General features: G+C 28.7%; 2 protein-coding genes across 8 annotated transcripts; one reads left to right on the top strand and one right to left on the bottom strand.

Annotated features, from left to right (window-relative positions):
* Window positions 1-1,859: 1,859 nt before the first annotated feature.
* LOC123273104 (glutathione S-transferase 1-1-like) lies at window positions 1,860-6,095 on the bottom strand. Of its 4 annotated transcripts, none has more exons than XM_044740312.1 (6): window positions 5,584-5,834; window positions 3,200-3,258; window positions 2,967-3,108; window positions 2,719-2,886; window positions 2,347-2,508; window positions 1,860-2,065 (listed from the first exon to the last, which is right to left on the bottom strand). In XM_044740312.1, the coding sequence occupies exons 1-5, from the start codon at window positions 5,722-5,724 to the stop codon at window positions 2,365-2,367; spliced, it is 654 nt and encodes a 217-aa protein (XP_044596247.1). In that variant the 5' UTR covers window positions 5,725-5,834; the 3' UTR covers window positions 1,860-2,065; window positions 2,347-2,364. The 4 variants fall into 4 exon arrangements, with proteins under 4 accessions (XP_044596247.1, XP_044596245.1, XP_044596246.1 ...); XM_044740310.1 differs by lacking the exon at window positions 1,860-2,065 and adding an exon at window positions 5,897-6,095 and having other exon boundaries at window positions 2,166-2,508; window positions 5,584-5,794; XM_044740311.1 differs by lacking the exon at window positions 1,860-2,065 and adding an exon at window positions 2,166-2,288.
* On the top strand, window positions 4,837-23,178 carry LOC123273098 (acid sphingomyelinase-like phosphodiesterase 3b). Of its 4 annotated transcripts, XM_044740298.1 has the most exons (11): window positions 10,816-11,118; window positions 11,440-11,512; window positions 15,088-15,157; window positions 15,291-15,365; window positions 16,052-16,226; window positions 16,575-16,780; window positions 18,101-18,423; window positions 21,415-21,595; window positions 21,875-21,984; window positions 22,267-22,442; window positions 22,545-23,178. In XM_044740298.1, the coding sequence occupies exons 3-11, from the start codon at window positions 15,100-15,102 to the stop codon at window positions 22,789-22,791; spliced, it is 1,551 nt and encodes a 516-aa protein (XP_044596233.1). In that variant the 5' UTR covers window positions 10,816-11,118; window positions 11,440-11,512; window positions 15,088-15,099; the 3' UTR covers window positions 22,792-23,178. The 4 variants fall into 4 exon arrangements, with proteins under 4 accessions (XP_044596236.1, XP_044596233.1, XP_044596234.1 ...); XM_044740301.1 differs by lacking the exons at window positions 10,816-11,118; window positions 11,440-11,512 and adding an exon at window positions 4,837-5,059; XM_044740299.1 differs by lacking the exon at window positions 11,440-11,512.
* The last annotated feature ends 1,076 nt before the right edge of the window (window positions 23,179-24,254 follow it).

Raw genomic sequence — 24,254 nt, 5'->3', positions numbered from 1 at the left:
CACAGATGGTATCGGTATTACGTAAGACCGTGACTTGTCACTGATGTAAACACATGATATTAATCTTACGTCAAGATTACGTACAACCGTGACTTGTCACTGATGTAAACGCATGATGTTAAACTTACGTCAAGATTACGTACAGCCGTGACTTGTCACTGATGTAAACGCATGATGTTAAACTTACGTCGTTATGACATACAATGATGGCATTAATGTTACGTAATATTGTAGTTTATATATTATGTCAGTTGTACGTAATATCTAAGTCATTTCCGTTACATCATAGAGAAGTAATAAACTTACATCAGTATGATGTCAAAAATATATCATATATTTTTACATCATAATTGGATTACAAGACAGGTCAATTTTACGTCATATTTACGTAAAATATTGTGACATTCCTATGACTTATAAATGACGTCATATTGAAGTCATGTGTTCACTGGGATGTCTGAAAAATAAAACAATAGAGGAATAAAAGAAGAAAAATGTCTTTCTTCCTTGATTCCATTTGATATATATAATTTAAGTTGTATTATTTTCATTTTTCATCCTCTTATTATTATTATGTTTTTTATTATTTTATTTTTACAGTATACTCTGTGTGTAGTTTTTATGCGATGTCATTGTTGAGCAATCTTCGGAATGGCTTGGGATTGTGAAACCGCTTAGTATTATACCATGATGGCAAGTAAACCAAGTAAAACGTTATACTACCACTTCTACTACTATGTTACGTCGTAACGTAATGGGAGTGATAGAGCGAGATAAAGCAGATAGACAACAAGTCAAAAAAGGAAAGGAATATTATTGTTTGCGTCCTTGGAAGCAACTATAGGCTATCTAATGGATTCCCATTTGCAAAAAAATAAAAAATAAAAAATAAAAAATAGTCTGTTGCAAATGCACTAAAAACATAATAATTTTAAAAACGTTTCTACCTCTTTATGATAATTAAAAAATAATTTCTTAAATAATTGTCCAATTCAGTGTTATTATATATATGATCATCCATGACAAACGCATCAAGATAAATCCCCAAGCATCTAATATTGTAATCAACGGCGTGAATTTGGAATATGTTAGTAAAACAAAATATTTAGGAGTCATTATTGATCATAACTTGAATTTTAAAGACAATGCAACGTATGTTGCGAATAAAATAGCAAAAAAAGTGTATTTGCTCTGTAGACTGCGGGATACAGTTAGTAATTTTGCGAAAACTATTATTTATAAATCGATAATACTTCCGCATTACGAATACTGTAGCACTGTGATGCTTAATTATGATCAATCTAATATTAATACATTACAAAAACTCCAAAATCGTGCAATGAGAGCAATTTTAGGAGTTAACAGGTATACTAACATCAATCTGATGCTTGATGCGCTTGGTTGGATGTCAGTTAAACAAAAGATACATTATAATTGTTGTTTGTTCGTATTCAAGATGGTCAATAATTTATTACCGAATTATTTATCGGACCAAATTGAATTCATTAACCATAAGCATAATTACTATACACGAAACAACAGTTTACTTGTAATTAGGCATACACGAACAGCGACTGCGGAAAAATCAATCACATACCGTGGATTCGCATGGTTTAATGAATTGCCAAAATTATTGAAAGGGCAAACTTCAATTATAACGTTTAAAAGACTATTAAAAAATCATATCAGGAGTAATATAAGCACAAAATGATATATGTCTGTGAAAATTGTACCAAAGAAATTTATTTATGTATATTTTATTTCTATTTTTTAAAAAATGTTTAAATTGAAAAACGATGTAGCAAACTGCTAAATAAACAACTCATTATTATAATTAAATATATATATATATATATATATTTTTTTTTATTATTTACAATTAAACAAATAAATGATGAGAATAAATTTATAACAGTTGCTGGGGATTATTTCTGCTTCTGACAGTCCATGGGTAAACTTGATACAATAAATACAATTGTACAAAATGCTCAACTGGAGAGTGAAATTTCGTTCTGTCCAGTGCAATGCCTTTAAATTATTTTTTTACTTTTATTTTCATTACAATCTAAATCTATCTAAAAAAAAGATCAAATATATATATATATTTATTTGTCATTAAAAATTAAAAATAATCGTTTGACTATATTTAAATTAAAAATGCTTTGACGGTACATTGGTCCCGTAAATTTGTTAATCCAACTTTAATGATCTCGTTAACGGTAGAATACAACAAAGTATAAAGAAATATTTGAATTAAAAATTCTTTTATCCGGATAAGAATCCTCAATCTACAATTAATAGTAAAGTTTAATAAAATTAAAAAAAATTTTATTAATAAAGTAGAACCTAAAAATTGGCTATTGACTATTGGCTATTGGCTCGAAACCATTCGCCCAATAATTCAGCTGGGGCATTAACTTTTTCGTATCCATATTTTTCTAGGGCTTCTTTGCAGCGATTGTACCAATCAACAACATTATCATAAGCTGTTATGTCAAACCCAAAAATCTGAAATTTAATTTTTTTTTTTTCATTATATCTATAATAATAATAATAATAATAATAATAATAATAATAATAACTATTAATATTTAAATTGTTAAAATCAAAATCTATAGACTGATGATTGTGATTATTAAGAATAAATGATTATATAAAAATTACCAGGATTTACTACAGTGTTTATTATTATATATAAATATGTATTTATGATTATACCTCAGCAAGTCCAACGCTTATCACTATTGAAAAGTCAGCAATTGTTAAATTTTCTCCAGCGACAAACTCACTATTTTCTAAATATGTATTCAAAATTTCAAAACCACGAGCTATTTGTTTAACTTTATCATCATCAACGGAGTTTGACATCCCAAAGGCAACAAAGATCTTTAAAAATATTTTCAATTTATAATATTTATCGGAAAGTATCAAAATTAAATAATACTAAGATTATAATTAATAATTACGTAAGCGTTGAATATGTTGTAATAGAGACGCGTTAAATCAAAGTACAATCTCTCGTCGACTATGCCTCTCTGTTTAGGATCTTTTGGATAGAGAGAATCATTTTTAGCGTATTTATCCACAAGATACCCCATTATTGCTCGACTAAATTATATTTATATTAAAGTATAACACATATGAAAACAAGTATTATGTTTTTTTTTTTTTTTTTTTATTGCCAGCAAATTAAAAATACCTTTCGGTTAAAATAAATCCATTGTCATCGATGGTCGGAACTGTGTGTTGTGGATTCACCTAGAATAATAAGTTATGTAACATTTTTTTTTTGAATAAATTTGATTTGTAATAAATAAAGATAAGGTAAAAGCCCCAATTATTAACGCTATAAGAGACAAAGTTATGATTTGATTTTTTTTAAGCAATCAAAATATAAATATCGTTGAATTTTGTTTGTGGTAATGTCTTAAGTAATGTTTTAACTAATCAATTTCTTTTTTTAAAATGATAATCAGTGATATTTACTAATTAATTTGAAATAATTAAATAGATAATCTGGATAGACCAATTATTGTGATGACGGGTTAAAAAACTGATTGATCTAAATATTGACGTACCGTAACCCCAATTATTGACGCCCCTACTGCGCATGCGTCGAATCATTTGGGGTTATATTTTTATTTATCAAAACTTGATATAAAGTAATCAATATTATTAAAGTTAATTAATAATAATTTTTATGAATTATTAATTATTATTAAAAATATAACAATTTATTCAAAAACTTATTTAACACCAAAACACGCCGAGTTATTTGACAGTTAAAAGCGCTGTTGACTGGCTGTCAATATGGGATTCACCATAAAAATTATCAACTAGTTATTGACTCCCATTATTTAAATATTATAAAGCATACAATTAATTTCGATTATTCAATTTTATAAATATTTCATGTACTGTTAATTAAAAAAATAATAGGTCATATAATTACATGAAAAAATTAATTAAAACTCGGCAGTTAAAAAATAGTATATTGTGCCACAAGGGACGAAAGTACTACATTCTGTCCCGCGTGTGTGATTGCCACCCGAGCCGAAGGCGAGGGTGGCAAACACGCGGGTGAGGATGTAGTACTTTCGTCCCGTGTCACACATACTATTTTTTCTCCTGCCAAGCCGAAAGTTCGCGAATCTTTTAATGCAATAGCATCGTAGGTAATCATGGAAGGGGTCCAGGGGCGAAGCCCCGGCGGGGGGTTGGGGGGCGGAGCCCCCCCAGTCAAGAAAAAATACAATTTAAAATTATTATTTAAGTAAAGATATTATAAAAAATAATTAGTGTTATGAAAATAACAAAATAATTTTTATTATAACTTTAAATAATCATTTTGATAAATATTAATAGTAATTATAAGCATTCATTTAATAATAATTATGGATAATCTTAATGATAATATTAGATGATAATTTTAATATAAGAATAATTTTAGTGACTTAATTTAGAATTATCATAACTAATAATTTAAAATTATTATTTAAGTAAAGATATTAAAAAAATTAATTTTGTGTTATAACTTCAAATATTCATATTGATAAATATTAATAGTAATTATAAGTATTCATTTCATAATAATTATGGATAATCTTAATAATAATATTAGATGATAATTTTAATATAAGAATAATTCTAGTGACTTGGTGATTTAACATATTTTATGTAAATCAACCTTTTTTTGGTACAATATGATAATTTTTGAAATTTTCAAACTATAACATTATCACTAAACATTATCATAAATCACATTATCACTAAATTACATTATTTTTATTATAATTATAGTATATTGCACTAATGACGCAACATGAAGTGCTGACGGAAAAAGTATGTGTTAAAGAGAAGAACGTACAATGCGTGAGAGCCGATGTAGGCACTATTGCGCGTGCGCGTTCATTTATTCCGAGGATAGAAACTGCTGTTTTATTCCGGCTGCAAGCGGAAGGTATTTGAACTTTCGGCTTAGGCAGGAGAAAAAATGCTTTTCTAACCAAAGTTGTTATGAAGAAAATAGACGCTCGTAAGCTGATTTGATGAACTGGTGGTAACTTTATTTTTTTTTAATAATTAATATTTAATATTTTGAACTGAAAGTGATTTTTTTTCAATTTTTTAATTAATTAGAATTTAATAAAAATTTATTTGATCGTTATTCTTATTACAGATAATTTAATATATTTAAAGATAATTTAGGGTGTCAATATTTAGACCCCCGTCAATAATTGGGGCTTTTACCTTAATATATATCAGAGTGAGAAACTTATTTGAAAAACGGTGAGCTTATTGGATTCATATTCTCAAAACTGTGAAAAATTAATTAGTCCAGTGCACTTGCATGCAAGCATTTTTGGTGACAACCAGAATTTAAAATTAATTTATAACAACAGATAATTACAGTCAACGCTCTCTGTATTTTACCACATTCTTCCTCTGTATTTGACGATTTTACACAGCTCTTTGGATCTTATGGACAAGGACGAGTCAAATACAGAGAATGGTCCTGTACGGGCGAGTCAAATACAGAGAGCGTTGACTGTACAACAAAATAAGTAATAAGAATAGAGCTACCTTAATAAATTTCGATTTATATTGTTCACCTTTGGAAACGTCAATAACTTTTAAATTTAAATGAATGCCAAGCGCTTTAGTAAGTAATATAACAGCACGTGAGGGTGGACTCAAAGAAAGATAATATAAATCGATTGTCATTATTCTTGGTTTATTATTTTCTTCAACGTCAAGAGTTTTTAAATTCTCAAGTTCAAGGTCACAAAAATAACTATTAAATTAATATTCTTTTTTAATTAATATTGTTATTAAAACAAAAAACAAAATTAATAGTAATAATAATAGTATACAATAACGGATAAATTGAAATTACTTAGCTTGAGCAGACAAGTTGAGAAAATTGAAAATGTGTTTCTCTTGAATATTTAACTTTAGAGTTATTTTACTATTTTTATTTTTAATATAAGCAAAAGATTAAAAATGAAAAAAAAAAAAAAAAAAAAAATCTGTTGGCGTATTACGATGGAAATATTGGTTCTCGTACACGTCGCGAGTTGGAGTAATACATTGGCATACGACGTGAAATGAATTCGTATTGTTGAAATTGTATATATGTATATATTGTATACAAGGAAAAAAATACGGATGTACTGAGTTACTACGCAAGCGCGAAAAAGTTGCCATGACGATTCTGCCAAACAATAAACCGAAAAAAAATATCACAACTTTTATTACTTGTAGTATATGTCACTATTCAAATAATACGTATATGTATATATCTGGTTGTTATAAACATTTTGTAATTTAATATTATTATGACAAGGTTATTCGAGTTAAATTAAAAAAAGGAGTAATTAATTCTTTAAAATTAAAAAAATATAAAAAAAAACACATGGATATAAAAGATTAATTTATCAGTAGGAGAGCTTGATATTGTCGGTTGTCGGAATATTTAAATTTAATGCAAGTGTTGATTTTAGCTGGGGAAATTGGAAAAGTTTTATGAAAAAATGAAAACAAAAGACACAGAGAGGGGTGAGAATTGATATATGTATGAGTAGGGTATATTTAAAATTAACATTTATAAATAAAATTTAAAAATTCAAAAATAATACATCGAATGGTTTATTAAATCAATATAAATTGATGATGTGTATATATAAAGTGGTGAAAAACCATACAATAACCAAACATAACAGTACAGAAGGATATAATTTAACCAAAAATAACTGAAAAGCAACAAAGCTACAAAGCGGCAATGCGGCGGCAGTAGCCTTTATAAATGGTGTAGAAATGCTATTTTGGAGAGTTAATAGAGGATAACTTTTTGTCTGATTGTATTCACGATTCCGTTATTTTATGGATATAAATAAAGTCAACGTTAATGGGCGGCAGTATGTGGACATTTTGTAATTGAATGCGGATACGTACCACACCGGGAAAAACACCCCCAACCATCTATCTATATATATAAATTTACGCTTACCACTCTGTATATTCATATATATATCCATATACAAGGGAATTGTTTAAATGTTTAAATCATTAAAGGTGATTAAAACGATTGTACAGTCGTACATCACGCACGTATTTCACCAACTAGTTTAAACGCCTAAAATTAACGTTACTCCATATCCACCCCTCTATATATATACATCATTATTTGTGTTGATAAGACCTACTGCTATTATTTTCATATAATTTAGTCATTTAATTTTTTTAATCGTAAAATATTATCAACCGATTTGGTAATTAAAAAATATGTAACAAGTTCAAAGAACAACGCAACTATAACAATAATAATAATAATAACAATAAGAATTATTATTATTATTAATATTTAGTTTATGTAAGTTGTTATATAGTAATGAGTTTTTGATATATTTATATGATAAGCATATTTGATGATTGTTGGACTGAATGAGTATTTTCAGGCTTATGACAATCGATTAGATTCAACGGTAACAGGTGCACGCAAACAGGTGGCACTATCGTTTCAATTGCCTCAAAGACTAATTTAAATAACGTTTTATTCAACATTCGACAATACTCATAACAATAAATATATCTTTTTGTTTCCGTTATTTTAATAAAAATTTTCATAAGATTTTTTAATTAAATTTCAAATATTTTTCTTTTAATGACTTGCTGAGTACTATAAAAAAAAAAAAAAAAAAAAACTATATTTTTATTGTAATAAATTAATAGTATATTATACACATACAAGAAAAATATATTATATTATGTAAAAATAAGCAGAGTAAATATGATTTTAAGGTTTTAATATTTTTGTTTTAACTGATAGATGGATGAAATACATGATGAAAATAAAAATACCTTAAAGGATAAATATGATGGAAAAAAAAAAGTTTATGAAAGTTTATTGAGGGCAAAGTGATGCACAATTTCGTTTGTTTGCTGTACATAATGCGCTTCTTGCACGAAAATTGAGTGTAAACACCCGTTTACCAGAAGAAATTATGGATAAGAAAATAAATTCAACTACACTCCATATAAAATAAATAAATAATAAAAACAACTCACTGAATTTCTGAATTTGTATATAGATAGATAAATTATTAGACAAAGTATCTTTTTTAGATTATTTACACATTAACATAAAAATTTTATTGTTATTATTATCATAATAATAATAATAAGTAATAACAATAACCATTAATTATTTAAATAAATATTAGATTTTTGATGAAAAAAAAAAAAAAAAAAAAAATTAAATAAAGTGAAAAAATATTATCAACATCAATATCACCGAGACTGGGATAGTATCGGCATAGCTGAGAGTTTACTTAGATGTTTATTTTAGCGGTAAAAAATATAAAGAATAAATAAATAAATAGTTGCTGTCATTTTGGTAGAATGCATTTCCTTCTCTATTTACTTATTTTTTCTCAATTCTGTGTAACTCTATACACTTTTATTCTTTCAGTTGTATATATAATGTATTTATATGGTTGTTTAGTTGTATGTCTGTATGTCTCTATGGCGCTATGGCTCTATGGCTCTATGACTCGGTGGGTATAGAATTTCTCGAACGTTTACCACGTAACGCGTATCCAGTAGTGTAGCCGCACTGTTGGCGCAACAGTAACAGTTTCAGTTTCAGTTTCAAGTTTGGTTTGAGTTTTAGTTTGAGTTCCAGTATCAGACCAGTGAAATGGAATTGTTCCACAGATTCACGGTACCGTATGAGTAAATATATTTATTTTTATCGTGAAAACATTCAGGTTGACTATCATGTACATACTGTGTATTGTACAGATGAGAGTGAATAACAACAGATGGAGAAATTGAGAAAAGAAATATTTAACATTGAATTCAACACCGGTAGAAAAATAACAACAAAAAATAGGTGTAAGAGTCAATGCACATGTATATATATACTCAGTACATACGTAACATATCCTTGCTCTAACTGCTCTATAACTGTAGACAGTTGGTTCCCTCGCGGTTTTGATAATGCCGTAAAAATACCGTAATTTTTCGGCATTTATGCTCATGCCGTATATTTACCGTTATAATTCGGTAATAATGCGGTTAAACTATAGTTGTTTTGGCCAGTTTTTATACTGTAGTTATCCAGTATATATACTGCACTTATGCTGTACAGTTACCAAAAATATACTATACAATTACCGCATTAATGCCCAAATTTTACCCAAAAAATTCCCAATAATTACCGTAATAATACAGTAATTTTGCCGAATATTTTCTGACATAATGGACAATTATTAAAGATTTAGTTTTATTTTTAGTTCACTTCTATGTTAGAAATGCATAAAATGAAAAATTTCAAATTTTGCTTTTTATTCTCCATCGCTACTTTGCAAAAACAAATACTGTTTTTGAATAAAAAATATGTACTTAGAATATTATTTTTTAATTAGGTATTTAGCGATAATTAATATAAAATAATACATATGTTAAGTAAATATATTCTAATTTTAATTTCAATTTTTAATTTCTCACTTAGAAAATTGCAAATTTTCTAAAATCGAAAAGTTATATTGTTTCACATATATAACTATATTATTTAATTTTAAATATGCTTATCGTAAGATGGACGGTGTGGCTTAATGTATATTGAATAAGCAAAAAAACACTATGGTATAGACCGGGTAGCTCAAATGGTAGAGTAGCCGACATGTCCTCAGGAGGTTCTGGGTTCGAATCCTAGTCCGAGCGTTATTTAATTTGACACCATTTTTTAAATATGGTTTTAATACAGTCATTTTACCGCCTTATTACCGTAAAAATGCCGCATTTTCAGCGTAAATGTATCGCATTTTTACGGTAAATGTTCCGTAATTTTTCGATAAAAAAACTGACCAAAACAACCGAAAAAATGCTGAAAAAATACCGCATTAATACTGTATAATTGCGACATTTTTTTGGCATTTACAAAACCGCTAGGGTTTGGTTTAGTTGGTTAAATTCATTGAGTTTGGGTTTTATTAAATCTAGCCGTCGTTTTTCTTTCTTAAATTTTCAAACGTTCATTTTATATCTATTTTATACTAAATACTATCTAAAAATCAAGAAAATACTTTTTTTTATTTACTTGTTTTATTTTTATTTTTTTTTTTTTTTTTTTTCCGCCATTTCATTTATTATATCTTGTCTTCAATCTTTATTATTATATTGTCTTCAACTCTGATCGTTCTGTTTTATATCTTTTACTTTTATATAAAAACAAAATAATAACTTTTGAGACTTGTGAGCCAACACTGAAAATCTGAGAGTTTTTTTCGTTATTGTCTGGGCACTGAAAATTTTTCCTACCTTTGCCTTTTAAGTAAAAATAAAGAGAATAAAATGCAACGAATCGAAAAAATGGACCCTGATTCCTTATTTGTTTCGGACTGGAGCGCGTAACTTAAATTTCTAGTATATACATGTATTTTTAAGAGTAACGGAATAGTGATAGAAAATAGAAAAGAGAGTATTAACAACAACAAGAATAAGAAGAATGAACTAAAGGGGTTGTGACGACGGGTAATAGCGCAGTCGCACGGTGAGAAGTGGGAACCACCCTCAGGGTAGTCGGGATACTCGTCTGAGTAAACCGAGAGATCCAGTAGTCGAATCGTGTAGACCGTAACATCAACACTCAATACCCAACACCCTAACACACGTGTTGACAGTGATCAAACTACATAGTGATATTTCTATACTTTCATAATTTATAACATTATTAACTATATATTTTTAAGAATAATTATTAAAATACCAGTAGTTATATAATGACTGTTATTTTTTTTTTTTTTTTTCATAATACTGTGATTAAAATTAACATTAATAATAATTATAATAATAGTAACAAATGAAAAAAAGTCCTTTTTTTATGAAGCTTTTTTTAATAAACCGTGGGGTGAACAAGACTGGCTGCAGAGAGTTTAAAGAGGATTATTTAGATAGAAAAAATATAAACAGAGGAGAGAATAATTTATAATAATAAAGATAGTAATAATTATTAAAAAAAAAAACAAGTTGGAGACGGAAGAAATGCATAATAGGGTGTTAAAAAAGGTGCAGCTATAATCTTTCATCTCGGGGAGTCCAAGGAAGGATAAAGTGGTACGAAAAAAGTAAAAAACCAAAGTGATTATTTATGTGATAATATATTTGTTTTATACTTTTTAAATGTGATAATAATTTTTTTCTGGTGGTTCCCTTTGTATTTATATTTTTATATCCAACTAGCCCATTCTTCTACTAGGCTAACGGAATTTTTACGAATTTTTTAATTAACTACACGGTAAATTGTTTTTTTTTTTTTCAACTTTTCAACTTTTTTATTAAATTTTACTTTACTTGTTGCATCATGATTTAATGAACCACCATTTTTCACGGTATCATCGTAATTTTTGTTAAAACTTAAATATTTTTTTAATACAGATTCGAAAAAAAATTTACGAGATACTAGAGAGAGAGAGAGAGAAAACAAAAAAAAGAGGATGCTTTAATTAGCGTGAGTATTTGATAGAATCATTTGGTGTATTTTACTCAAAGGACCGAAACAATTAATAAAATTTTAATTAAAATTATTATTATTATTATTATTATTACAATTTTATTAGCATAGTTTTATTCATTTTTTTTTTTATTTTCTCATAAATTGGTATCGACTTTATCGATTGCGTAATTAACACACATTTCAGAGGCTATAAAAAAATAATAGGGACGTGCATTGAAATGCAAATATAAAATATAACTTTTCTTTTTCCTTTTTACCGATCGATATTGAGAAAAATTAAAATTTATTTGTATTAGATAATCCCAACTTGTATAATTAGCAAAAGCATCTATATTAAAATATAAGATAAAATAATTAATACCTGTTAAATTAAAAATAATATTAATGATTATTGATATTTTAGTATAGATAGTAAAAAAGAAATCAATATCGAATAGGAAACTTAAAGCATTAGATTATTAGGTGAAAATTAATAGAAGGTGAAGAAGTTATATCTAATATCTATATATAGATAGTAGGAGAGATAAAGTTATATAGCCTGAACTAATGGATCCGTCCTGTTGTTAGTTGATTGTGGTCAAAACTAGCTAAATCACTTAATTGTTGTTGTTGTTGTTGTTGTTGTTGGTTTAGTCGAGTTGCTTGTTTGTTGTGTTAGTTATTGTTTGTCTATACTTTTAAAATAAAATTAATTGAAACAGTCATTGGTAATCTCCTTAGGGTCTCAACAAACTTTTAAAGTCCTGTACATGATATACTTGTGATAATCATTAAACCTTATAAATCATTTTTTTTTAATGTTCGATTTCTATTTATATATAAAAATAGGGTGACGAAAAATTCGCTGACAATGATAAATTTAAGTCACGAAAGTTATGTTAGCTCACGAGTTACGTTTCGTAATTTTTTATTGATTTTTCGTATATACCCGACACTTTTAAATTGTTATTCGGACCATACACGAACCATAGTAACCAGTAACCGAGTGTAAACTACTCGAACTCTTGAGTCAAACTCTAAAGTTTTTGATGACTTCCGGTACCGACCTATTATATACCGACATACCGAGAGATGCATTTCACAATCATATATATATATATATATTTATAGTTGATACTTGAGCTAACTTTGATTGCTCTTGTTTCGTATATAGTATTATAGAGCTCCTGAAAATATTCACTAGAGTTATGAATATACTTGTACCTCTAACTTTTGATATAATTTCATATATTCTTATCCATCTCAAATACTGTCCAGATATTATTAAGTTTATATACAACTTTACTGTCATTTTTATTTGAGAATCATAGATTTACCTGCCAGTTATAAACTCATAATTTGTTTGTAATATTTGACAGCATACTACGGATATGTACTTTGTATCTGTATATAGATAAAAATTTTTTTTTTTGTTTATTAAATATTATGTTTTATTTCTGATTGCTCATTCACGTTATATTTTAAAACAATAAAAGACAAAGGTTATTGAACGCAATAGAATTTCTAATTTATCGCCATATTATCATGATTATGAGCAATCAAAGCTTAACCTACCGCACTTAAAAAATCGATCTCATGATCTAATTATTCTAATACTAAGAATTTAAATACTCTCATATCCAGGTGTAGGTAGCTTATGTAACTTTTTTTTCTTTTTCAATAAAAATTATATCACGTATATTTATAAAATATAATAATGATATCATTTTGCATGTTTTTACGTTTAACGATATCTGATGTTAGTTATATTAAACATTGAATTTAATAAATGTTTAAAATGATTAACGATAACATTTATTTGATATAATAGTGATCCGATTATTTTTCTTGACTGAAAAATAATAACAAAAAATAGTTGAATTTATTTTATCGGATATTTATGGCGTTGGTGGTTGGTACATTGGAGAGAGAAAAAAAAGAAGGATAAATGATATAGAATTTGATATCGAATCGAATTTTAGCTTTTCAGCTTTCTTAATAAATATACATATATATCTTGGCAACTCGTAATTTCATTTTTCTTTTTAGTCCATACGTTTTTCTACAGTCGTTTTACGTTTACGATCGTTGCCCAACATCATCTCAGGAAAAGTACCAACAGCACCGTGCCCCCTGAACATTGACCCCGACACGAATGTACCCATCAAACCCAAAATAACATTTTAAAGACATAACAAAAAAATTGATAGACCACAAATAGTATATTACACACCTAGGGAAGTAAAGTAAGAAATGTCTCAGATCACATGTAATTGTTGGCCGAGGCGAAGCCGAGGTCAACAAACATGTGATCTGAGGCTTTCTTATTTACTTCCCGAGGAGTGTATACTATTTTTTTGTCCGACGAAGGCGGAAAGCGGCAACTTAGTTTAGCGCAGCGGGACGAAAGTTGCCACTTTCCGCCCGGAGGGCAAAATAGTATATTACACACCTAGGGAAGTAAAGTAAGAAATGTCTCAGATCACATGTAATTGTTGGCCGAGGCGAAGCTGAGGTCAACAAACATGTGATCTGAGGCTTTCTTATTTACTTCCCGTGGAGTGTATACTATTTTTTTGTCCGACGAAGGCGGAAAGCGGCAACTTAGTTTAGCGCAGCGGGACGAAAGTTGCCACTTTCCGCCCGGAGGGCAAAAAAAAAATTTATTGCATTGAACAACAACCTTTAGAGTAACCCGTTCCCGACAGTATACACACCAAAAATACTATTATTATATATTTATGAATATTTAAATAAGTATACTTTAAAACTTTATATATGTATTAAATAAGTCTACAACTTATTCGAATGGATAATACGCAACGAGTGTTGGGTTAAATTTTACGCAAACTCAATGAATCCAGGTGGAATTAATGTTAATCCAAGTTCGAGTGTTAGAAACTCGATTAAACAAATTTCACACAGTACTGTTACTTGAAACTACTGGAATAGGAACCAGAGGATCGGCACCCTATTTCGGCTTAAAACTTTACACTATATCTAACCAAAAAAGAGGAAAGAGGGAATAAGTAGGGATGATGATAATAATAAAATCATCATTAAACAAACTTGTTGTTGTTTTTTTTTTTTTTATTTATTATATTCTCTTTTGTTATTCCATGACACCCTGGTACACCAGTATGCATACTATATATATATCCATATCCATTTCACTTGCCCGTTAGAAGCAAAAGTGTATGTATAAGCCAATATCGTTAGTGGTCCTTGATAATAGTATAACGGATAGTTTCCAACAACAACAACAACAACAAAAACAAAAACTTGGTAGTATATATAATATACACACCTGTATTCTCTACGGAAATAGCAGGTGCGTGGTGCGTCGGAATTAATGTATAAATACACAAGGGTTTTAGGAAATACAAACTCAATAGTTAAATGCTTATATAATTATAATATACAATAAATTATGTATGAATCAGTTGAATAGTCTGAGCCTATCTCTTGCTATTATTTTAAACTTAAACTATCGCAATAATATTTAATTTTAGAATATTAAGAAAAAAAAAAAATATATATCGTTATTAATTCGCTAAAAAAACTATTCTATGAAATTCCTCATATTTCAGGACCAACTCGAGATGATGATACAGATTTATTTGATGCTCTTGTGTTCAATTATGGTTCAGGGTAAAATAGGTATGTACAAATAATTTGTTAATAAAATTTTTTGATAAACCTACACTGTTGGTTGGTTTACCGTAATTTGTTTTTTTTTTTTTTAAAACAAAATACAATAATAATTATAAGAAAAAAATATTATTATTGACAGGATACTTTTGGCATATAACGGACATCCATTACGACCCAAAGTATTCATCTGGATCTGGAGGTGGAGGGGGAAATAGTAAGCTTTGAAAAAATTTTTACGCTATTAATTGAAAATAATGATTATTAGTAAGTCTTAATTAAAGATAAATTTTGAGTAATATGTATATAGTTGGTTCGGCTCATCAAAGGTTTAAGGAGTTACTTATCGAAACTACCTAACTAACTAAACTCAACTTGATACTCGGGGTACTCAGTACTCAGTACTCGGTGTGGTTTGTTCATTGAGTAGGTGATGACGCTAGTTTTACTTTCATTTTATTTCTCTTGACGAAAGTATCCACGATGCTGTTGCTCCCCCTTCCCCCTTATCCACTTGACTGTCGATTTAATTTTCTTCTTTTTTACTTGACTTGATGGAGCTAGCTAACTCTATAATTTTTTTTTTTTTTTTTAATGAGAGTACACATTGAAAGAGCTGAGAAAGTAGTGAAGAAAAAAAAAATAAAATTAAAAAGATTAAAATAGTAGTATAACGAAAGTAACTAAATTTGAAACCTATTAAGGTCAAAATGCACTTGTATTTCTTCTCTTATTCTCAATTTCATCCTAAATTTAGTTTCTTAAGCTTGATCTCGTACATGGTTGTATCTAGCTCATCACTGATGGTTTTAATTAATTAATTGAAGAAATTGAAAAGTTTTAGATGGATTCTGTGTAAAATAAACTTGAACTTTTTATTTTTATACTTATTTATTATTTCAGCGTGTTGGAATACACGAAGTAGCAATATAGATACTGGACACATAAGACCTGATAGAAAAGTCGCTGGAGTGTTTGGAAACTACAGCTGCGATTCACCATGGGGGCTGATCGAGTCTGCGGTACAAGCTATGAAATCAAAGCAGGACGAAGGAATCGAGTTTGTTTTGTGGACAGGGTATGCTTTTACAATACTTTTATATGTGTCATATGTCCACGACCACTATACACTACTTTATATTTATTTTTTTGTTATTATATAAACTTTATTTTTTAAGACATTCATTTATATGTATTTAAAATTTAATATTAATGTATGTACATAAAATGTTAAGTTATTTATAATATGTAAAACAAGAGTTTTCATATATTTCAAAGTTTGTTGAGTACAATTTATGTTCTGACATGGAAATTTAAAAATTTCAATTGTTTTTAATTATCTACTTTGTTGAAAATAAGGTACTAAAAGAGTAGATATATTGTTGGTAATAATAGTAATAATAGTAATGATAAATATTGTTTTCAGTGATGCATTAACTCACGCCGCAGAAATGAGTGAGGAATTACGACTGCAATCTTTAAAGAATCTCACGGATTTATTATCTCACACATTCACCAGCCAATTTGTATTCCCAGCGCTGGGACACGAGGATGTTGGGTTGAATTTTAGCCAAACCGCTATTTTGTGGAAGCATTGGCTACCGAGTGAGGCACTTCAAACATTTGAAAAATGTTAGTTACTCTTAAAAACTCTTTACTCAGCACTGTCACTCTGACGTTTAACCTTTAATGTTAAACGTCGAATGTCAGACGTGACGCGGACCTTTATCACAAACTTTAACTTTATTTTCTGATAATAAACTTTTAACTTGTTAAATCATTTTTTATTTTTATATTGAAACCGAGTAGTCTCAAAATTTCCAGACTTTTACAGACTTTTCGACTTTTCAACACTTTAGATCTACGTGACAAATGAAATTACACCCGTTGGACACTAACAGATATCACTAAATTTATTTATTATCTTCGGAGTTTTTTTTTATTTTACAGAAAATCGATAAATAAATGTAGTATCTGGTTTTATAGGATAGGATACTAAATGTTTATTAAGTTGTTATTTTTAAGGTATCACGGGGCGGTTAATTTAAAGTGAGTATTTATTAGAAAACATTGACAGAGTTAAAGGACAGAGGTCTGTCGTACATCGAAGTTAAGTAGGAACTCTCTCTTCGAGTCCCATACAATTACTACCTGGGTTTCTCACCCCCGCATCAGTCATACTTCGTTCTTACACTCTCTGTACTTATAATGTACATTTTTGCCACGAGACAAATCTATACTTCCGTTCCTACGCATACAAAAATTTTCTAAACTATCTTAACCAAACATCTGTTATTTGTGAATTTTTCTTCATCCCTTTATTTACAACCTTTTGAAAAAAATACTTACTGCTAAGTACAAAGGTGCAATAAAACAATAAAATAGAAAAACTTAAATCTAAAAATGACCATTCCACATAAATAAATAAATTTTTTTTTTTCAAGTATTATTAATCTATATAAACTTTTCAAAATGATACAATAAAGAGTAATATGATTTTTTATTCATAAAATAATTTTTTTTTTTTCATTTTCGAGTTGATTACCGTCAACTAATTTAGCTAGTCGAGAAAAAAGGGTGGAGCAAAAAAAAAAAAAGGTTATATTAAGAAGTCAATTTGTGATGCATAAATTTACAAGTTTTAACGTTAGGTTGGGCTGCTGGGTGCCGGGTTGCCAGTTGCCGGATAGCAGAAGAGAAACTGAGAAGGAAACTTTACTTTTTCAGGAAATACGATCATAGTAGGATATATTTAAGTAACTAAAAATGAGGACTAACGGCACATACTTTAGAATTTCTTTCACAAAATTTCATTCTACTTTGTTAACTTTTCTCTTAAAATAAAAATACAAAGACTCTAAATAAAATTATACGCATTATAATAAAAGTTTACCAATGATAACAATTAAAATAAAAAATAATATTTTAATATCTATTTATAAATTATTGCAGCTGGATATTATATGGTTGAACAAAAGTCCAAAAAGTACCGGATCATTCTTTTAAATACTAATTTTTGGTTGGACGTCGACAATATTGACAGTAGATTTCACTCACATCAATATCATCAACATGAACATCATCATCATCACCATCATCAACAACAACAACAGCAACAGCAACAGCAACAACAACAACAACAACAACAGCCACAGCAGCAACAACAACAACAACAAAGAATCGCCGGGAGTTTATTAAAAAACTCTACTGATCCACACAATCAATGGCGATGGTTTGAATCTGTTTTACGAACTGCAAGAGAAAAAAAGGACACTGTAAGTTGTTTTTTTATTTCTTTATTCTTAAATAATATATAATTAATGGATCATAATCGATAATAACTCGATAAAAAATACGGACCATTAATATTATTATTATTATTTATTTAATGACATCAGGACGGGAAGAATAAAAATAATTTCATTTAAAAATAAATAATATATAACAATTATTTAATCAAGAAAAGAGTAAAGGAAAAATTTCATTAAAGGAATGAAAAATAGATAGAAAAAAAAAGAAAAAGAAAAACAAGGAAACTCCTGAGGAAGTGGAACAGTTGGGAATAATTTTGGCGCATTGACAAAATGAATATAAAGGGGTAGCTCGTGGTGGATATTTGGGGTTACGTATAAAGGTATGAAGAATATTCTGCGGAGCGCGCGTGACAATTGAACATAGGCGCCACAGTAATCCGGTTTAATTCGGGACACGAGTATAGGGGCGAGGTTCTTATTCAAACTTCCCAGTGGCGAAGTGCCCATTCGTCTTGTTCGGAATAGAAAAACCATCTCTCACCGTTATACTATACTAAAATGACCCATACCCCAGAATTTTTTCTATACATATATAAGATAAGTATGGGTTGTTATCAACTTGAAATATATCTTTAACTACTCTCATTAATCATCATCCTTTTTCATTACACCCTCTTTTTTTTTGTTCTTTTAGTTGTCTAATTTTAATTTAATTTCTTTTGCACGCCTCATAGCGCGAAGCGCGTGAGGTTGTGCTTTATACTCGACTCGTCAAGGTCAAGCAATTTTGTGATCTTTAAATGTCTCTATCACAACGATATTACACTTATACAATAATATAAGTAGATGTACACGGAGAAAACACTTAAATTAAACCATCTTTTATTTTCTAAAATCATTTCATATAGCTATTTTGAAAAAAAAAACGTTTTGAAAAAAATTTTACGTGGACGTCCGGATGTCACCCCATTTTGGATGTACCAACGATTACTCCTGAACAAATTGATATTTCAAAACCGGACTTTTTTTATTAGTTTTAGAATGCGATGAACTGGGTCCGTATTGCATATCAGTAGCCTAGTTTACTTATTTTTTTTTTAAATTGAATTTTTATTAAAATTCATTACGATACAATCGTACAAAGACAAACAAATTTTTCTTATTTGTCACGTGAAAACTATGGCGCCACTTGAGCAAGCTAGATTTTTTTAGATTGCGTGCGCATTTGACAAAAAAAAGGGCGCTGATATTTAAAAAAAAAAAAAAATACTCTGTAAGAAATGACTTAATTATAATTTTTTTTTTTTTTTTAATCAAATACACAATTTTTTTTTTTTAAAAAATGGATGAGCGTTATGAGGCGTGCACTTTTGGATTTTCCTAACTTTTTTGTATTTATTTCAGCACGCGTTATTCGATTGTTCGTTTAAATTTTGTCAGCAAATGCAATTATCATGGGTTTGTTGAGTCAAATACGACGATAAATTACACATATCCTCGGGATCGGAAAAAAGATAGGTATAGATAGTGAGTTACGCGTTGATGTGAAGTGAAAAGTGATCAATCAGCGTTTCTATTGTTAATTCGTTCGAAATTGTCTGTCTCTTTGTATCGTTCAATCAAACAGTATTCTTTTTATTTTCTATGATTATTATTATTATTATTGTTTTTGTGGTTTTTTTTTTATTTTTTATCTTTCTTTTAGTTGCGAGTGAATTTATTTTATTGCTGTTCAATACAATTGCAGAATGTGACACTGAATTTTTAAATTGATAACTAAAAATTATTTTTTTATATATTGATTAAAAATGATAAACCTCTAGACTTTATTTTATCGATATTCATAGTTAATAATTTATCATTTAAAAATTTATTGATAAAATTATACGTTTATAAATAACGGGGATTAATTTATAATAGAAGCCGTTGGGTGGTAATTTAATTAAAATATCAAATATCATAAATTAACTGTAATATATACAAAAGGACAAGCTTTAGTTATAATTAAGTATCGATATTTCCTGGGAAGGAAGGAAGTTCCTATAAACGTAAAACAAAGTTACAGTAAGATATAGTTATAATGATAACAATAACTGAATGAAAGGATTAAAATCTAAATGAAGAATGTTATCAGAATTACATAAATTTGAGTTAGTTAAAATATTTCTAGAGGCTATAAATCCGTAGATATATATATATATAGATCCTAATATAAAATTGAGATGAAATGTATGTGGCATCAAACTATTCGTAACGTGATTGGTCGAATATATCATAAGCATGAAAATATATGCAAATGCTATAGTCAGGCGCGCGCTTGCGCGCGCAAATTCAAATCTAGTCCTAATATAAAATCCTAATATAAAATTGAGATGAAATGTATGTGGCATCAAACTATTCGTAACGTGATTGGTCGAATATATCATAAGCATGAAAATATATGCAAATGCTATAGTCAGGCGCGCGCTTGCGCGCGCAAATTCAAATTCTAGTATTAATATAATAGCAAACGAAAAACAGGAAATTAAGTATAATCATATTATAATATCTATCTATATGTTAAAGTGATTTTTATTGGTCCCATTATGTCTCAGCGTGTTTGTTTTTTCGTGTTTATTGATGTCATGTTAAAAGTAAATTATAAGGTTGTAATGAAAATTGATCATAAAAATATAGGTATAATAAACACGAAAAATGGATGGAATGAGTAAAAGTATGAGAATCAAGTGCAAACTCTAGTTAGGTAGCGCAACGTAAATAATCGTGAATTTCTGTAACCATTCTTCATGCCGTTTCTCTCGTTTCTCCCCCCTTCACTCTCAGACATCCACCCTCGTCTTACTCGACTTACTACTACACAGCGTATCATATATATATAATATACAATATATGTGGTGTTACTTTTAATGCTATTGTTGTTGTTGTTGTTGCTGCTGCTGCTGCAGTTATAATGAATTACTTTGATGTGTCAGTTTTATTCATTTTGTTATTTATTCTGTGTGGATATAATAGGTTTATGTAGTTGGTCACACACCACCGGGGGTCGATGAAAGAGACAGTGGTGCTAGGCCTCTAAAAGCAATTCACAATAGAAGATATTTGCAAATGGTCAGACAATTTTCAGATGTTATTGCCGGACAATTTTTTGGACATTGGCATTCTGATACTTTTAGGACTATTTACAATGATTTGGGTATTATTAATTAATTTGTTTTATATTAATAAATAAATTCACATTACACTATAAATTTCAATTTCAATTAGTAATTCAAATGTATTTTAATATTTAAAAATAAAAAAATTTAATTATATGATTTATCGAGGAAACAAAAACAGTGAATGAATTAAAAAATATAAAATTTATAATATTTAATATGAAATGTAAAATGTGAAATGTGAATTGCCAAATGAATTATTGAAATGACAGTTAGTTAATAAAAGTAATTTATATAATTATAATAAATACTAACAGGAGTACCAATTTCGTGGATTATGATGGCACCGAGTATTACTCCGGGTCGACCAAATGGACCAAATAATCCCGGTCTGAGGTTATACAAGTTTGAAACAAGCACCGGACAGGTGAGTTATTAAAAAAGAATTACCTTAATTAATAATGTTAAAATTATATAAAAGTTAACATGTCAATCACTGGTAATGAAAATAACAATAATAATCATCACTTGTATTGGCTCAAAATTATATCTATATTTTTTTAATAAATAGATTAAAAAGATTTAATATTTACCGAGGGATATTTAATTAAAAGATAAAAAATTTATTTAATAGAATGAAATGAAATCTTATATAAAAATTTTGTTTTCGAAATTTTGAAATTAAAATTAAAAGTTATTGATTTGTCAGATTTTAGATTACACTCAGTACTACCTTGATTTACCAAAAGCTAATTCAATCGGTCGTGCCAACTGGGTCATTGAATATTCTTTTTTGGATTATTACGAATTAAAAGAGATAAACGCAAAGAGTCTCCATGACCTCGCTGATCGATTTACAAAGCAAAACGACAATGCTTTCGTTAGGTAAAGTATAATTGTTATAAATTAATTTTTCTTTTATTACCTATATAATTAATTAATAATGATTATATAATTTTGTTTGTTTGTTTGTTTATTTGTTTTAAGGTATTATAAAGCCAATACAGTGTCACTACCTCAAGAAGTTGAGGAAATTTGGGGATGTGGGGGAGCATTCAGCGGTGCGTGTATGCTGCAACACTACTGTGCAGTAACAAGAGTAAATCCAGAGTCTTACAGCAACTGTTTATCTTCTCTGGCGTATCCGCTGTCTACAGATTCTTCCTCTCAGAATAATCTATACTTTATTCTCTATATTTTCGGATCAATGGTTTGTCTACTAACCAGTCGATAAACCAATCAACTTTAAATATTATTTATAAATTTTTATTATTTTTATTGAATCTGTGATGTCAGCTGTACTTGTAATTTTTTTATCCCCGCTATATAAATATATACCTCATTTAAGCGACATTTTTAATAACGTGTATACGTGTGCATACAGTTTGGTGACTAAAGTGTCAAGAGTTATTATTAACTTATAAATATTAATAGTTATCACAAAACTAAACTAATGTAAACAACAACAACAACAACAACAAAAACATATACAATTATTAATAAATAAACAAAGATAAAGCTTGCGACGAAAATTTATCAGCGTCAATGTATAACAACATCTATTATTGTAATTCATGTTATTTCTTAATAAAATAAATAAACAATTTGTTATAAAATATAATATAATACTTTTTATTTTTTTTTTTGACATATACAATATAATATAATGATATGGTCATCAAAAAGAGATTTAATTAATAATATATACCGTTTAAAAGGGTATAAATTAAATGAATGGTGTACTTATTTATAATAATGTATATTGTAGATTGTGCTGTCTCTTTACCGTTTAGCAATAGCTTTTCTAAACCATTAATAGCAGCAGCCGGCGGGGATAGTGGAGAATTGTTGAATATTTCATGTAATATTCCACTCACCTAAATCGGTGAGGGCAAATGTCAGACAAAGCAATGCTACTACTACTTGATAGCTGGTGGCTGGTGGCTGGTGGCTGGTAACTGGTAGCTGCTAACTGTTAACTGCCAACACCCTACATACTAGCTTTACTAGTAGAAATGTAGCGTGTTGAGAATCCATTTGAATGGTGACTGCCGACTGCCGACTGGCAACTGGTGTGTGTTATGTGCAACGCTCCACATTTATCGATACACCGAGTAACGCCGAGCAACACCGAGCAATATTCAAGTTATTTGTATATAGATGACTGCCGACGTAATCGAAAGTTTAACGTTTGCTGGTATATGAGAAGCAAATCAGCTCCTAGGTATAGGCCTATATAGGGTAAGTCGAGGTAGAAATACAAGTAGAGGTGACATCAATTTAAACAACGCGATGACTAACAATTTTGGGTTGTTTCTAATTTAGTAGACTATTAGTATTATTAGTATATTAGTATATTACTGGTCCAGGTTATAACTTTTACATCATAAATGTTATTAAAAATATCCTACGATCTATTCAACCTTTTTCTTTATATACATACATAATCACCCCTATATAAAAAAAGATAGTAATATTAGTGTAGTAGTGTCAGCAGTGATAGTGCTAGTGGTATAGAGGCTGTTGATGTTCACCCTCTCCGCTTACCTATCCGTTCTCCTGATGCTCGTCTATTAAAATGTGAATGGGTGAAAAGCCACAGGGCTCACTATCTAAAAGATACCACTGGGTAAGGTACTTTAGCTTTACGAGTAAACATTTATTTCCTTTCAAATATCCTCATTTTATATTTTATTT

This window comes from Cotesia glomerata, linkage group LG10 (assembly GCF_020080835.1).
Source record: "Cotesia glomerata isolate CgM1 linkage group LG10, MPM_Cglom_v2.3, whole genome shotgun sequence".
NCBI lineage: Eukaryota > Metazoa > Arthropoda > Insecta > Hymenoptera > Braconidae > Cotesia > Cotesia glomerata.
Note: the sequence above shows the minus strand (reverse complement) of the source record. Positions and strands in the feature narration are given on the sequence as shown.